General features: G+C 41.5%; 1 protein-coding gene across 4 annotated transcripts in view; it reads right to left on the bottom strand.

Annotated features, from left to right (window-relative positions):
- LOC132977611 (chemokine-like protein TAFA-1) overlaps positions 1-17273 on the bottom strand; it is a 107298-nt gene extending 90025 nt beyond the window's left edge. Inside the window, exons 1-2 of one of the 4 annotated variants that reach the window (XR_009673839.1) lie at positions 16641-17270; positions 14289-14425 (exon numbers count right to left, since the gene is read on the bottom strand). Coding sequence is in view for 1 of the 4 variants with exons in the window: in XM_061042336.1 (XP_060898319.1) it covers positions 14289-14412 (124 nt within the window). In the remaining 3 variants the exon portion in view is untranslated. Of the gene's footprint in view, positions 1-14288; positions 14426-15802; positions 16173-16640 lie in introns of those variants that run through there. The other 3 variants (XR_009673837.1, XR_009673838.1, XM_061042336.1) reach the window with 3 other exon arrangements.
- Between the last annotated feature and the right edge of the window lie 739 nt (positions 17274-18012).

Below are 18012 nucleotides of genomic sequence, written 5' to 3'. Positions count from 1 at the left end.
GAGACTGTACCCGCTTCTCATCCAATTCACCTCATGGATGAGATGTTGTGGTCACCAGAGCCTTCCAAGTAATCACCTTCCAATATCACCAATACTACCATCATAAGCACTTGCCTCTGGTAGCTAGAAAGTGAGAAAGAGGTCCCCTAGTCCCAAGCCTTGGTGCTGGATAACATCTGTTTGGCTCAGCTGTAAAGCTTTCATCTCCCCAGGCTCCAGAAAATCTCATCTAATCGATTCAGAGCTGAAGTGGTGCTCAAGTTAATTCCAGGTGTTTTCAGGCTCAAGGTGTATTAGGTGAAGCATATTTTCACCACCGCAGGAAAGGTTAAACATAAAAACAATAGAATGTCTTGTGCTGTATTTGAGTGTATCGTTATGCATTGTTAACTATTTCAAATATGTTTCCTAATAAATTATTTTTAATGATATCTAAAAATACATTTCTGTTGATTGAATGATGAACTTGGCAAGATTTCTGTGGAGATGTATATTTTAGTTGTTGGTGGTTGTGGACTGTTTAGACAATTGTTCTGAGGAGAAACCCTTCAACTGACGGGTTGATTGTATTTTCTGGGGTTTTCTTTTGTAATTTTTCATTTTTTTACACGACCAGCCTTATTCTAGCAGACAGTAATTGAGTCAAGTGTTATTTGAGTCAAAGCTACAGATCACGTTTTTACCATTGGTGTAATAAAACAAGGACTTAGTCTCAGTGACTCATCCATTGGATTCTAAAGAGGTGTTTTGAAGTCAATTGATGTTAGTTGCCTTATTAGAAATGCTACCTCCAGACTTTGATTAATCTAGTAACAGCCAAAGATGTGGAGTTGTGGTGGGCAGTAAACATGTTTGCTTCTGCTGTGAAAATTGACATTTTAACATGGGGGATTTCGATTGGGGATTCCAACTTTACCATCTACATGACCATGAAATAAAGTGATCCAAATATGATGTGTGTGTGCATGTATCAAGCATTTGATCCAAATAAAATCATTTAGACGTGCAGTCTAATCAACCTGAAATAGCAGCAAGATAAGCTGTTCCTTTCTGTTAACATATAAAACCTGTGCATAACTTTTGAGAAATTGATCTCTGTTCTTACATATGTCAGATACGCTTCTGTCAATGGGCTTTGAGTCAGAAAAGTTCTTCTCTGGATCGAGATCTATTTCAAGCAGAACTCAAGCCGCGCTATGTGTTTATGAACAGAAAACAGTTTTTAGTAAGCACGCCAGAGTCACCGTGCAGATTGACTCCCCCTGTCTTGTAAACAAACAATGCTGTTTCTGCACGTCTCCAGATGTTATTCCTCCACTCTCCCACTCACTGTGCGTCAGAGATTTCATTCTCCTCCTCTGTAACGTCTGAGACTTTGGATATCTGGATTTTTATTTGACTTTTCTTCTTCTCTTGCAATTATTGCAATCTCAGCAGTACATATATTGTCCTGAAATCAATGAACAGATGGAGAGTGCCAGGCCGGTCTGCAGGAGGGTTTTTAGACATGCCCACTGAGAGTAGCTTTATCCCAAACAGTAGGAAACAATCAGATCCAGGGATTACAGATGGAAACTAGCCTTTTGGCTAACTCTGGCATATATACAGATGTGTTGATTAATATGCACTCACTGTACCCTGTAAAATCTAAATAAATACAATAAAAAATACAATAAAGCCTGAACAACGATATTAATCCGAATGAAGATCGGCACAAACCACCCCTCTGGATCGGAATGAAATGTTTTTCCGGATGAGCCGGATCAGATCAGTCCCTTCAGATTGAAGTGTTTTACATGAAACATTTTTATTGCAATTTCTACTCTGATTATTCGTGTCCATGTAAACAAAGCCAGTGTTTGCATTTCAGTGACTGTGTTAAATTGTGCTTTCAGACTTTATTAGGAAGACATGCTCCAAACAAGCAATAAACAGGCTGCCATTAACTGTATTCCTACATCCTTTATTGTTACTTTATGCACACCTTATGAGCCCGAGGAGCGGTTTATTTCAGAATCGATTTGACATTGTAAAGTCCTGTAAAGCAGCTTTGATTAAACTAAACAAAGACAGAGCTATAGGCATTAAAGTAACATGAATTAAAACCCAACAGAGGTATGTTGGAGGTTTGAGAAAATGACACAGGCGTTCTAGTATAAGAACAGAAAGGCTGTCTGACAGTTTTTCTGTGACACTGAAGCAGTATGACACATATCTAACACCAGGTTATCAAAAGGCTAAGGTACGATCTAAAACAGGGTTCAAGCTTGAAAACATTGTTCGCGCCTCAGTGGGTGCTTGGGTGTAAATAAAACATTTTCTATTTGCACATCTCAACCCAGGACACAGTGTAATGAAACACACAAGGCTACATTTATACACACCTGGGTAACTTTTGGGTGGAAGTTAAAAGTGTCAGAAATTGACTTTGTATGTTATAGTCTATTTTAGCACTCCAAATGAGCCTTGTCCAGGGGTTTCTATATTCTTCACCACTTTTACCTCCCTCTTCCTCTTTGTATTTTCAATATTTCTCTCCCACCCTCCTTTTGAATTCCATATCCTTTGGTATATATATCGGCAACTACATTACACAAGTGGAGCAAATAGTCACAACTTTTCTAATATGTACCCCCTCAGGCCTGCCGCGACTGCAACTGTGGGTGACATTTCTCATTTGCTGAAGAGCCAAGAAAAAAAAAAAACAGTGATGCTGTCGGCCTGCCTGCCCTCTCATGTGAATCATCCAAAACTGTAATAACATCACTACAGCGACATGGTGCTGCACAGAGACCTGGCCCGCTGTGACGGCCCTGTCAGGATGTGTGTAACTCCACTATTTCCAGCAAACTCAGCGAAGCTGCAATTGCATGCTGAATGCATGTTTATTTGTAAGGTGAGATTTGCCATGTACAGTATTTATTATCATAATTCTTATCATCCATTATGATATGAGACAGGAGATGAATGTGTGAAAGTCTGACAACAGCGAATGAATAATACTGGGGACTGTGACTAATGTGAGTGCTTAGACAGAGCCAGTGTCTGCCATCGCTCTGACGTGCAGTCTGTGAAAAAGAAAAGTGCAATATCCAAGCTAGACAAAAGATGCTGCTCACTCCTCTGAATGTATCTCAAAACAGTCCCTTGGTTTATTCATGCTCAAATCAAAGGCGTACGCTTTGATTGCACCTAAGAGAAGAAGGGGGGAGTCGTGCCGAGATGTGTGAGCATGGCTCGGCGCGAGTCATGCACTCAGCAAAAACAGGGGAAGAGGTGGAATGTAATACTAAAAGCTAATATACAGTTAGTGAGCCAGAGGTACTGCTTCTCTTTTCAGTGAAACATCACACTCGTATAGAGCTTTTTTTGTATTTGCTTAGAGCAAAACTAAAGCCCTTGATCCTAGAGAGAACACATCCGCTCAAACTTTTCATTACACGCTTAGGTTACGATGGAAATTTACTGGACAAAAAAAAAGTCTAAAAATATTTTATAAAAATGGAAACAAAAGGAAAACCATTCATGCAGCATCAGAAAATTGCTTTAAGAGTTCAAGAATGAGTTTCCATTACATTGATACACCTGATTTTACATTGAATTTGGTGTGGACAGTATACACTAACATGCATGGTTTGCTTTGGGTCTAGTTTTTGGGGACAGACCGGATGCTTCAGCTCCCCTGGTTCCTCATAAATGGTTTTGGACTCAGCCAAGTTGTCCTTAAGTAAGAGCGGGGCAACTTGATTACATAAACTGATGTTTTTGTTTGGCTTTCATGAGGGAGTTTGAGCTCGAAAGCCTTGATGTGGATTCAACTCTACAAGGACAAAGAAAACATTATTATGATAAAAGATGAGGTGAGGGATCCAGTTATTCTTCAGTAGAGTTCCAGCGCTCTTTATTTATCATGCATGTGTGCTTTGCAGTTTATGCCTCTGAGACGGCTGAAATCCACAAGGACGGGGAAAAGATGTTATGATCAAAGACATTTTGCAGGAAGGTATTCAGTTCTAGCAGCTCGGTTCCAATAACCTCTTATTTTGAACATATGTATACCGTTCTCACACTTCCACCAATGTCCTCAGGGAAAAGGTTGAACAAGTTCCTCAGAGCAGGCATTAATCCTCATTTAAACTCAACTCACAAAACTTACAAAAAGCAGGTCAAAAGGTCTTTTTGTTGGAAAAGCTCTGTAGCTCATACCACTTAAACCTCTGGGACGTTAGATGAGAAAGAGAAAATCCTACACTGGCTGCCTGAGGTTCTAAATAATATTTCCCCGCATATACACACTGCCAACTTTGCTCAGTTTCCCAAGATAACTGAGGCTAAATGTGTCCTTTTTGGCAAGCCTAAAGAGGAAAGTGACGCGTCGAGGAGTTAGTGAGTAAAAGAAGAAGAAGATTGGGATAAGACCCGAGGCAGATAAGCCGCGCGGCTAATAAGAAGACAAGATGTCCGGAAAACGACTAAGATAAAGAGCATAAAAGTGAGGAGAGAGACAACGTGTGTGAGAAAGAAGTCTCCTCTGGGTCATTAGGCTACAGACAGACACATGCAGGTGCCACGTCGTCCTTCATTCTCTCTCTGCTGGCCAACAGGCAAGCAGAGAGGTGTGAGGGCATCGAGCCATGTTCACAATACCTGACATGTACTGTGGCAAATGAAGACACATTGCAGGGCCAGTGAATACTAATTGTCTTCCCTTTTCCCAACAGTCTGTCACTTTTCTTGCCATCTACTGTACAGCACAAGTGACTGGCACTTGTAATACAAGGCACATAATAGTGAGAAGAACTGCAAAGAGACATGCAGTCCATTTATTCAGGTATTTGTGCATGTCCATCTCATGTGTCGTATTCTGTATTTTTTATATCCGTGATGAACAGTTAACTGTGACATCTCAACCTAAGTTTCATTATTAGAGGCTCTGCTGTCAGATAAAGCTGTGATAAGACAATACGGCGCTGCCTCAGCAGCATAGATTCAGCGGGACACATCAGACAAGACAAATAGTGCTCAGCTAATGCTGACAGAGCACCCCGGGTGGAAAATTTAGACGGACTTTCAATCATTCCTCTGACAGGTGGGGACATATTCAAGCAAGAGGATTTCTGTTTCCATAATTCCAAGCACCATAATCCATTTTTGTCCCCTGTCAGGGCTCGAATGAATGATTCACTGGGAAGCACTGAGAAAGCAAGTCACCGTAGCAACAAATTAAATATACATGGATCCCAAATGTGCTGTTATTAGGAGACTGAGAACAATCTTGAAACCCAGAAGATGCAAACATTAAGTGGTTTTCACAAGTTTTCTCAGAGGACGGTAGTGAGATGTGAGTGTGTTTAGAGTTGTACTTCATGGACATTAAGTTATTATTTCACAGCAGAAAAGAGATGTGCATCAATTATGTCATATTATAAAATGTTTTATTGATATTATGAACGTGTTAGCCATGCCACTGGCTTGCTAGTCATGTATGTGTCCACCAGATGAATCTCCGTCGCTCTATTTTTGGTTCCTCACCAGCTCCTGAAAAACAAATCTGACTCTTTAGTAAAGATTCAGTAAAGTTCATCAGTGGCTTCCTTTGTTTGTGTGTTGTTTGATACCAGGTGTCGTTTTTTTGCTGCCTGTTGGCCAAAATCAACATCATTCGAGACCTGACAATAAACCAAAAATTTTAATGTGTTGGAAACAAAACCAAAAGCACAAAGAAGAAAGCTAAACACTTTGTGAAGCTCTATCCAGCTGGAAGACTGAAAGGTAATAATTGTGGAGTTGTTACAAAATAGACATGTGATCAGTTCATAAAGATGCATGGAAAGTTTAAATACAGAAATTAACTATAAATATTTCAGAGGCTTGAATGTCAGTTTGTCTTTTTTTTCTGTATCAATCTCAATATATCAGAAGTGAAAAAGAGAGACAACAAGAGCGTTTCTGGTATCCCTCAAACTAACAGTGCTCATGGAAGGGAATACTTCAAAAAAAAGGTGGAGGGAAACTTGAAAACAAAAAACATTGGTATGAATGATCCAAGTCCAGGCACTCGGGATGGTTTGAAAAGTATAAAAGGGCTTGTATTCATAGGGCTTGAAACATTTGAAAAAACCCATCGCGCACACCCTGAAGAAGGTGTAAGCCAAGAAGACTCACCTTTATATCAGAAGTGAAGTTAAAGGAGACATTAAAACTAGGTCCCGACCGATATAGATTTTTTAGGGCCGATATATCGATATTGTGATATTTTTAGATTTGTGAAATCTGTAGAAATAGATAGATATAGATAAACAAATTAGTAGCGTTGATCCCTCAAATGCAGTTATCAGACACTTGTGGAAAAGATGTACAACAAAGACCAGATGGTCACTCAACTGGAAAGTAACTGTGCATGTACATGCATTGACACTCAGAGTGATTCTGCTTGTTGTAATCCATAGCTCTAATTAAAACAGCCGGTTGTTTAACTTGACCATATCACTTACAATTTCAGTGATATGGTCATTACAGAGGGTGTTACGTTTAGGTTGTGTTGGAGATGAGACTAAGATGAACTTTTTTTAAATCTCCGAAAAGTTTTCCCAATAATTGCCTTCAAAAAAATGAAAATAAATGCAGTTAAAAGTGTTAGAAAGAAAATTTGCAGCATGGTTAAGAAAACCTTATTTGACTGCCACTGGGTAAATGACTTGCCACTGCAAAGTGAGTCTACTGCAAACAAAACACTCAATGAGTAACATTTGTCCCCTGCAGTGGTTCTAAATGATGCCACCAAGTAGCTCTGCTGCATCACAATTACCTGCCAGTGTGTCTCTTTACTCCATTAACATAAGCAAGCTTTTTTTTTTTTACTTCAGTGAGATGCTACTGAGGGTCCAGAGGTGATGGAGAAGCTGCATAAGATATTGTATATATAAAAATGGTAATGATACAGTCACTTTCTGCTGCTCTCTTTAGTGAAAATGATATGGATGTGCTAAAAGCAGATAGACTGAAGAAATCCAGGTAGAAAAAGTACAAATAGCGGTCTACTCTAAAATATACAGCTGAAAATAGACTACCCTGAGACACAAATGTGTAACCCAAGGTGCAGCTAGATAGATGGGTTGTTTGAACACACTTTGCACTGTGCAACTTGTTTGTCTATTTATATACTTTTCCACTCATTAGAAATAATTGGAGGAATGAGCCACCCGGTATGAAATTGAATTTTTGCACTCTGTCTGGGACAATCATCAGAGATAAATAGGATGTAATCTGTCATCTGATCGCACTCAAGGAGTGAAAGTACATGCAGCGCAAGGCGTGAGGTGAGAAAGACCATTGAGCAAATAAATACTAATGACATGGCAACTTTGCCACAGGTGAATCTTTCTATTTGCCCATTGAGACATGCGCTGATTATTTCTCACTAACTCATTCACAGCTGTGAGTGGCACTTAAAACTAACTAACAGTAGGGGACAAAGTCTTGAAAAGGCAAACATATAATTGGCCACTTGCTAACTCCTTTGCCCTGATGCTGTTTGTCTGCTCTACAGGGACTCTTATCAAAACACAATGTTTTACCAGCGTTGCCTCATACCATCTGGGTCAACCACAGTGTGGTGTGCCTGATGCTCGTTATACTCAGCTCACAGTTGGTTATATTTTCACTTTTTGGAAAAGTTAGCAAAACCATAACCTTTACAGTGTTTTTATAGGGTTGCCTTCAGCCCAAGAAGTCTGAGGTAACTTAACAAAAAGGTGATTTTGAATATGTTCGTTATCACTGATTTACTCAGACACGTGAAGATGTTCGCTCCTAGTAACTGATGGAGAGACTGTTACCTCAAATGTTAAAGTTATCCTTCTATTTTAAAACAACTCTCACATTTCTTAAAGCCTTTTTGCCTTAATTTGATAGGACAGCTGAAGAGAGACAGGAGGGGTAGGGAGGAGAGAGTAGAGGATGACTTGCATGACGGGGCCGAGGTAGCCACTGCTACGACGACTATAGCCTCTGTTCATGGGGCGCGCAACATAACCACTAGGCTATCAGCACTCACAAGTTACCCTTTCCTTTTACTCAATGACTTAAACTCTATATTGGACAATATGTACTACTGAAAAGTGCTAAAAAATATATTTAAATTTTAAAGGAAGAAATATTATGTCCAACAATAATACTTCATAAGGGTGTCTGTTTGGTGATATTGCAGCTACAAATGTTATGCCTTGTTTACCCACCAACTACCCAAAGACATGACTACCTAAAGAAGTAAAGGTAGTCAAGGAAGTAAAGGTACATTTTTTGAAGAAACTCGAAACTTCGAGGGCTCTGAAAGGAATTTGTAACCATATCTGGACATTTAGCAATAGCTTATGCTAGCTAGCTAGAGCTAGTTTGATCCACTCTTTCATTACTACTAAGACCCCCATAATTACTGTGGGTTGAAATGGATAAATTGATCTACCGCTTGTATTATATTAAAACTGCTTATGAGCTGGGGAAGAATGAACACTTAGTATATAGTAACAGCGGCAAACAGGCAATTAAATGTCAACTAATGCAGCAAGAGGTGAATCAAGAACAAACAACTAATTTCTGATCTGCTCTCCCAGTTGAGACGCATCATTGGAGCTCACCTCTATAAGTGAATATCTGATTATGTGAGGAGAAAAAGTCAAGAAATGGCACGCGGGCTATAGAAAGTGCCAATTCAACCTCCACTTCTCCCTCCTCCTCTTGCCGGCCATAAAACGCAGTGTAATAGGATTCCTAAGCTTTTCCACTGACTGCTTCCACTATCACACAGACATTTAAGTGCACTAATCCATGACAAATTGTCTCATCTGATCCATGACAAATCGTCTGAGGGGCCGATAGAGACGAGGAGATGGAAGGGAGGGAGGGAGGGGGGGGACAAGAGGATGGAGTGGCAGGCTGCGGCCAGGCAAAGCGAGAGAGAGCGAGAGAGAGCGAGAGAGAGCAGCTCGGCACCTGAATGATCAGCCAGTTATTGCCTAGTTTTTTAGGAAAGGTTGCTTTCATTACCTCGAAGGGCATGCTGTGTGATAGAGAGTGGGATCATATAACGCTGATGAGCTCCCTACCTAAGCCCAGTTTTCAAAGCAATTATATAGTCATGTGGAGGTGCATTATGGGATTTTAGTTCCTCTGTTGGCAGGCTTTGTAGATGCCATGTTCAGGAAATGTATGTTTTAAATCAAATGTTTGTCATGAATATTTTTTCTTTAATTTCCCTATAGTTAAATTAGGATCTGAAAGAGGTGCTTTTACATGATAAACACCAATTTAAAAAAAATAAATAAAATGAACACAATCCTACTTCAATAATATAAAAGGCAATTCTACAGCCTGGGGATATAATGATTGGATTGTGTGTGTGTGTGTGTGTGTGTGCGTGTGTGTGTTAATTCTATATGTTGCCGTGTTTCTATATGTTGCCGTGTTTCCTCGGCCAATGCTGCCAGAGGGTTCTAAGAATTCCTTTTCAACCTCTTATATGACTCAGGTTTCATCCATTCAAGTGACTATAATTTAATTGAATTTTCTTCCACCATCAATTCTCACTCTAATTAGTCCCCACAGTTTAATGGGGATGTAAATAAAGCAGATTTAATTGGCAAAAACAAAAACACTATAAGGGAAGGAAACGTTTTCTGAGGGTAATGTGGATGGATCACAAAAGCTCTTACACCGGCAGAAGAAGCCGAGTAGCAAGAAGATTTCCTCCACTGAAGAGGACGATGTAAAAAGAAAAAAGCAAATTTTCACGAGGAGGAGTCCAAAAACTATGGAAACGAGCTCCAAGTTAAAACGCAGTGTGTGCATTCAGGTGTGAGCCAGTTAGGATAATTTTCAAACATTCCCAAACACTGCGAGAAAAATCATCAATCATGTGAAGCAGCCAATCATTCAGGGATAGAAATAAAGAGAAAAAGAGATACAAAAAAAAAATCAATCCACACTTAGAGTGGGTATAGCTTCCAGACCCGTCCTAATTTACTGAGACAGCAATTCTAAATCAAGTTCAAGGTTTGTATCAGCACCTCGTATCTTGTCAGGCTTCCTCTCCCCAGAAAACCCTGATCCTCAGATCTTAAGTTAAAGAACTGGAGCTTCATTGGACACATAAAGCTAAAGTTGAATACAACAGTGTTTGAAGAGCAGAGGAAGAGTTTCTTATTTCATTACACTTTGACTAGGAACTCACTTTTGCTCTTTTTCCATGTTATGTTTCTTGGCTAATCCAAGTAATTGCATGTTTTTCTTCCCCCTGAGAGGACATTGTGGCACACTGAACAATCAGCCAATTAAAATGCTTCTCAGCCATATTTGATGAGACATTATAAGACATGTCAAATCAGTGGATAAATTCTCAACAGCGGCACCAAGTCTCTTGTGTTAATCATTTTGTGCAGTCGTGTATAGTATTTTCAAAGTCTGCATGCCTTTGTCTGCCATTTAAAGTTCAATCACATTTCATTCCAGCCTTTGATTAAGCTCTGTTTTCAAACCAACAGCAGGTAACTTGCATAAAAGGCGCTTAGTAAAACAAGACTGTTCCCCTAATAGTGCAATGTACACTGTACAGCATTGTCATTATGGCTGACACAAAAATGGTCAAACAAAACAGATTGCCATCAAAGTGTAACAGGCAGTGTGGAGTTAGTTTTACAGCTGCACCTGGAACAGATATCATGTTGTTCTATTAGATCTGAGACTCTCTTTATCTGCCCTGTCAGAGTCATAATACAACAAAGCAAGAGCTCAAGCGTTGTTATATTCAGACTGCCCCTCTGGGTATTGATACATTATGAACATGACTGATTTTAAACTTAAGTACACTAATGCAGTTACATAACTTTAATATCCTGACTAGACAACTTTTTTAGGGAGCATGAGAAGAAAGACGTGCCAAATATTCACTGTCTCTCCTGCCAGCAATGCACTGACAATGTAAATTGGTTTTACTTTTACTGACTTACTATTGAGTCCAATACTATGTGCTGTCATGAGAAGCCTGGTTTGTGCAGCAGCAGTCTTGGCAATGAGCACTTCTTGCTCACTGTCTTGGCAGGTGGGGAGGGAGTAGAGCCGGACGAGTGTATGTGTGTGTGAGTGTGTGTGTGTGTGTGTGTGTGTGTGTGTGTCATGTCACATTCGGCTCATCTGTCAATGTAGTGGATTATTTCTTGAGAGACCAGAATTGGCTGCCCGGAATCAGGCCGCCATCAATCTTCGGCGGTACAAGCAGGACGCAAAGGAGAGGCAGTGTGGAGCAAAGGCTCATGGGAAGGAGAGCAGGCGCTGCTTCCTGAACAGGTGACGAGGCAGTAAGGCAACTTGTTACTTGATCTCAGCCTGGGCGATGACTACACCGATTTGTCAGAGAAACATTTAAAATAAACAAATGCAACTTGAAACTTTATATCTTCCTTTTGCAGCTGAGTGCTGCAGAAGGCAGACTAGCTAATTTCTAAAGTGTTAAACGCATCAACAGGCTGAAGAATTACATCTGCACCTCGCTCAACATGACCTTCACTTCCCCTCCTCAGATACCCTCACATCATCCCCACGTCTGTTCGTCTTAGTCTTTATTTTTTTGGGATGGCTTGTGAGTTTTTGTACCACTCAGTTTCTCAGACAGTCTGCCGGGCTGCATGCCAAGAAATACAAAAAAAATTGATATCAGGATGTGGTTTCTTGCAATATACCAACCCCCTGTTTCCCTTCAAGACGTATGACTGTACTGAAGACAGTACAGTAGGAGGAAAACAGCTTCACCCATCTTGTCAGCCAGCTATTTTGCAGAAAATGCATCAGAGTCAGCAAACAAACTGTGTATGTGAATCCCATATAAAACACTTTATATGAATCTGCTCATCAGCACAGACAGTTCGTATCCTGAGATCCTCATGCGTCATTAACAAAACCATATTACAACTTAATCTTCTGTGTATCACGTATCTTTTCATCCTCCCTTAGAAACACAGACACCTTATTTGATTACAGAAAAAACTGCCAAGCATGAAACCCAATAGATTTTCTTCAAGGCAAGACATCTCTCTCCATTTTTTTTTTCTTTCTTAGCTACGTCCTACACAGCCATATCTATTTATATCTGAGGGCTCTGGCCTCAATGAAACCGGAGAGCCTCTCAAATTATAAAATCAATTCTAATTCAAATATTCATCATAGCATTTCAATTCTGAGAGAGCAGTTCTGGTTAGATCGGTTAACACTACTCCATGGATGAGTAAGATTGATGTCGGCTTATTCTTCTTTAAAAAAAAAAAAAAACATGATGTACAGTAAATTGTACAGTCACAGAGCTGCAGGGAAATAAAAGAAAAACAGACATGTGCGTTTCCAACGCCTGGTTGTGATGGACACTTATCCCTGGGAAGCCTGCTGATTAAGACGATAAAAACCCACAACATATCTTAATATTATGATTGTCAGCACCAATTACAGCCGTCATCCATCATGATTTGTTTGAGTTTTAAAGTTTACTGCAGTGTGAACGCTGTGGACTATGAAATAGCTTCTTCTGATTACATCTTAAAATTTGTTTTTTTGGCCTAAATCAGCCTCTTATATGAAATCCAAGAAGATCAAATCAATGAACTCCGTATTTATTATCCATCTCAGTTCTCTAACCTCGCATCCTCTCAGGCTTGATTGTTCTGAACAGCACCAGTAATCCCCACAAGAGCCGTGAAAATGCCACACCATAATGGCCTGAGTGAGAAAATGCTGGTCACTGTGGGAGCATGCACCCTCCTCAGCGCTGCAAGCAGTAAGTGTGCGCTTTGAACCACCTGACAGGAAACCTTACAGAGAACTCTCACCCATAACTATCCCTTGCCTGGATGACTCTTCTAGATAGGTGGTGCTTGAAGCTGGAGGAGGGAGGGGAGGTTGGGAGAGGGGCTCTTATTTTTCCCCTTCTAGCCCTTTGGGACCACTGCATTATTCAAGAGACACTTACTGAGCCTTGCACTTGCTTGTACATCTTTGGCACCAAGCTCCACTTGCCAACCAGTCAAAAAGAAGGAAAAAAAAACGACAGAAAAACTGGAAGCCAGCTTTTAAGAATTCATTCAGAGCTCTGTGTCGCTCATCCCTCACCCTCTTGTTCCAATTAACGGCAACTCGGATACTTTAGGAACTTTTCCATCTATCATGTGTCAGCTGTTCCACAGCAAAGAAAGCCAATTCTCTGACATGCTGCTTAAAGCCACCAATGTTCAACACAAGCATGGAGAATTCAATGCAGGAGTTTCCCCCCCCTTTTGCTGTGCATCAATTACTGTACTTTTGCCTCGCAATGTAACTCACACACACACATAAACCAACACACACACACGGGGAACCAAGCAGAAGATAGCATCAATGTTTAACAGCCGCTTCGCTTCTGGAGAGAGAGCCTCACTCTCTGTGAGGGTTCAGCATGGGAGTCACACTCATTGTTAAAAGCTTAAAGAAAGCCTTTGCTTTGCTCTAGAAAAAAAATCGTATGCCTTCCCTTTAACACTCCCACATACACAATAAGCATTGCTGGTAAGCTCCTCGATAATCAGAGAATTAAGATCTGCCTCGGCGTCTATCCTCCCCTTTTACCCCTACGGTGCAGAAGGCACCGGGCTTAATTGCCAAACGTTTCCAGTGCAAAAGAGGGAAACATAATTGTCATTTCCATCTAAGCCACAGTGATCAAAGCTCCCTAGGCTACCAGCACAGTAATAGGGATTTTTGCCTACAGCTTGTCCTACTCCAAGCAGTCTCCCAGCAAGACTCAGGGTGTAGTAAAGAATTCTTTACTGCATAGACAATTCATCTCCCTACCAGCTTACTCAGAGTGTTTGAAGAGGATCTTTGTCTAGCAGGGTTTACATGTTCAGATTTAAGCAGCACTGCCAGAGAAACAGAGATAGCAATATGTACAGTCTACAGATGTCTTCTATAAATACCATAAAATGAATATGGAATTTTAGATTTGAGGGTGACTAAATATAAGTAGGTAACCTGCAATTAGAAGCACAATTAGCCGCCTCCCCTTTACTCATCCTGTGTGACTGTGAGCATGGTGAATCATCATGTTACAGTGCAACGCCGTGGCAAATCATTCTGACATACTGCAGCAGTCTCTCTCTGTTGCCTTCAAACAGCCAAAGCAGAGAAGTGCTGCCCATTCCAGAGGGCAGCAGCTCGCACGGTTAACGCCGCGTGTGCTGTGAACCCAAAATGTGAAAAAAACAAACACGTACCCAGGGTGAGGATGTCTGTGCGACCGGGCCGGGCCACATGGTGCTGCTGGATGGTCTGATAGAGTGTGGCCTGGCACAGCAGCAGGAAGCCCAGGCTAATCCACATGGCCAACAACCAGGACATGGTGAGGCCGGGTCTGCAGGGCAGCACACCGCAGGGGAGGCACAGCAGGGAAAAACAGGAACAGAGATGAGTTACAGTACCTAAAATTTTACAACACAAACATTATGTGTACTGAAACGCACAACACTGAGGAAGCAGAGATGTACATATTCCACTTGTGATATGCTTATGTTACATAAATATTTATGACAAAAAGTGTACAAGAGACTTCTACTTTATGTATGAAATAAAATAAGAAAAAAAATCAGGATTTAAAAATACCTGCAGAGTACAGACTCTAACAAAAAAATGTTTAGCAATATCAGGCTTGCCCATGAAAACTAACAATGAAATGCTATGTCTTATCTATACTGTTAAAAAAAAAACTACATTTCCATTAACATCAGCAGCAACAATGAAGCCAGGATTGTTCTGAAAGGTTTCGAAATGATTTAATTTGAAAAAACGAATGGCTGTGTTGCAGTTTTGTTCAGCGACTGCCTAATGGCTGCTGAGGGCCAGCATATGGAGACACGCCTTAGCCCTCTTTGAATAACGATGCTCTCCTCCTTTCCAGGTGTTATTGGAGCTTCTCTCCACTCAGAACCTGCGGCGGGATATAGAAGCATCACACCATCTCCTTTAAACCAAACCGTGGCAGAGTTTATTAACTTTCCCATAGCTGTCCACACACTACTCAGCAGTTTTGATAAGAATGTATCTTCAATCCAAATCACTTAGACACTGACTGCAAATGTACATTCACATGTTTCATTTTTCATAGAGGTTGTTACTCGAGTGAATATGATGTAGGAGGTGTGGATCTGATGCTCTTTTTGGTGTTCGATTCTACAATATCTTAATACACAAGAGAATGTGGTGAGCCCCAGGGAGTCTCTTCAATATGAACTTCAAACCCAGGGGACACATTTCAACACATGAATGTTTCAAAAGTGCCATAAAGCAGGTGTGAATGAGTAACTTGTATCCAGAAAGCACCAACGCTACTGCTTGCTTGTTCCAACTAAACCCTTTTTGTGCTCAGATGTGTAACTGGGATTAATTGCTTCATAAGGCCATGTGTGTTTTGTGCCCTGTGTGACATTGACACTGCTTAATATTCAGGCAAAAGTAAGCATATAATTATGAACAGACCGTTGTAAATCCCCACCCCTGAACGGAATTCAGACTAATCCGCCGGTTTGATGGAAATGTGAACTGGTCCCCTGGATATGTTTTCCTCCCTTTCTTTTTTTTTTTCTACACCACACAGTGTTTCTGATCGCCGAGCTGACTGAATATTCAGAGGGATCGTTGCGCTCGCGTGGTTAGCTGCATATTGCGCAGAGACTGTGAGCTGCTCCCGGTTATCGGGAGGCATTCTTGCCGAAAATCAAATGTGGTTTCTTACCAGCAGCGTTTTACCAGAGGAGAAGGCGCACAGCAGACATTAAATAAAGCGAACAAGCTTGGGCATCATATCAGACGAAGTTCAGAGGGAAAACAGCTCTCAGGAAAAACAGAACAGAACTCTTGTAGTGGCTGTTGTAGCCTCATTTTCTCAGTAAATATCCATGTTGTCTTCCTGGCGAAACAGAAAAACACACCGCAGGCTGTTTACTCTTTGTTTTTGTTCTGTCACGTAAAACGAGAGACGACAGCTCCTCTGTGCGTAATTGGAAAGTCCAGCGTGAGAGAGTAAAATGCGGTCCTTAAACAGCAGAACACCTGCAGGAGCATAAATTGCCAAAGCACCTGCACAACGCGCGACGTGATTTTAGAAAATTAGCCTCGATCTGTTTCTTTCAGCCTTCACTTCGATTTCAAAGACATCTTCAGGGACGACTCGTTGTCACACTAATGAATTTAACCACTCAGGAAAAGGGAATGAGACGCCTCTTCTCTTCCAAACGCACTTTAACTCAAATTCAGTGAACACTTTGACTTTTAGTCTGTCTTTCAGCATATACACACTGCTTACATAAAGAATGGAACTAACTGGACCAATTTAAACATGTTTGAAAGTCTTGTGTATTTTATTTTTTTTAGAAGATTTAAATTGGCAAATTCTGTTTTCATTTTGTCACTACTTTCATGCAGAAGAAAAACAGTCATAGTCTGTCATCCTTTCAACAAGCAGTAGTGTCTCCTAAAATTAGGTTGTCCAAGTTAATAAACCCCACCCCATCCCACCCATCACATCCCCAAAACAGCAGAGGAAGGATTCCTCGAAAGTCCCACACCCTTACCTGAGCAGTGTGTTCAGGAGGAAAGGAGCTCAGCCAGAATCACTGCAGACTCACTCCTCTGTCTTAAATACATCCATACTTTGAAGCAAGGGGTTCCCGCCTGAAATTCCAGTCCCAGAAAAGCTTAACAATACACAAAAAAAAGGGGTGCTGAAATGCTCTTCTTTTCCCTCAACACAGTCTCCTCTGGACCCCTGCTTCTCACTTCCGAGTGCAAACAGTGAGGAGAAAAAACAGCCTGGGGTCTAAGTAACAAACTGGACAGGATGGGAGGCTGATCATGTCACTGCTGTATCAGCCACATGCGATCACAGATCTCTTGCTCTCTGCCTTCCTTCAGCCCGTGTCTCTGCTCCGTCTGTAGAACTCTTCTGTTGTGATGACAGGGAGCTAATTTAGCCCCCTTACTTGTCGTCTCCTTCTCACGCATGCGGCGGAAGACTCCAGTGGAATGACTGCTCTGTCTGCTCTTGGCTGTGTCCCCCCATTGAGAAGCTTTGCTGATAGTGTGAGCCTCAGTCCTCTCTCCAGCGCACTAAGTAGAGAGTCTGTGTGAGAGAGCCTGAGCGAATGTGTGAGAGAGCGTGCTTGGGTGTGTGAGAGAGAGAGTGTGTGTGTGTGTGTGTGTGTGTGTGTGTGTGTGTGTGTGTGTGTGTGTGTATATTACAATGAAGCCCAGCTGGAAAGAGCAAGAGTGAGAGAGAGGGCTGAGAGAGAGTCGGATCACATGTCTTAAAGCAAAGACTGCCCACTTCTGCATCAAGACTTCATCAGTAAATTAGACATGCTTTATTAACCCAGCCCTGTATACATCCCAGGCTCCCATCCACATGTGAGCGCAGCATTCAGCTGACTCTTAATGTGTCTGAGTGTATCCATGGGTGCGTATTTGTGTGTCAGCTGGAGAGGGTGTGGAGGGGGAGATGACTGAATGTGCCTCTTTTAGTCATCGCCCTGCAGAGTTTGAAGGGTGGGAGAGGAATATGCTCCCAGCACTGCACTTTTAATAGAAGGCAAAGTGCCTCATCAGAGCTCTGCAATCACCATATTATCCACCACGAGCCAGCTGTGCTTTTCTACCTGTTTTTGTGGGGGCTTGTTTGTACTGCCTGGCCACCCCCCCCCCCCCCCCCCCCCCCCCCCCCTTTTTTTTTTTTAGCTTTCCCACCACTGAAACAAAACTTGTATCCACTGCAGCTGCCTGACAGAGCCAGCTTCTGTCACTGTCTTCCAAACCAAATCTGCATGGTGTTGAAGGAAACACAACCATTGTCTTTTGTATGTGTTTGTGTGGGTGTATTATGCATGTGTGTGTGTTTCCATTGTGACTGAGCCATGCAGGCAGGCAGGTGAAAGCAGAGTACGTTTCCAT

Source organism: Labrus mixtus, chromosome 7 (genome assembly GCF_963584025.1).
Source record: "Labrus mixtus chromosome 7, fLabMix1.1, whole genome shotgun sequence".
NCBI classification, from domain to species: domain Eukaryota; kingdom Metazoa; phylum Chordata; class Actinopteri; order Labriformes; family Labridae; genus Labrus; species Labrus mixtus.
Note: the sequence above shows the minus strand (reverse complement) of the source record. Positions and strands in the feature narration are given on the sequence as shown.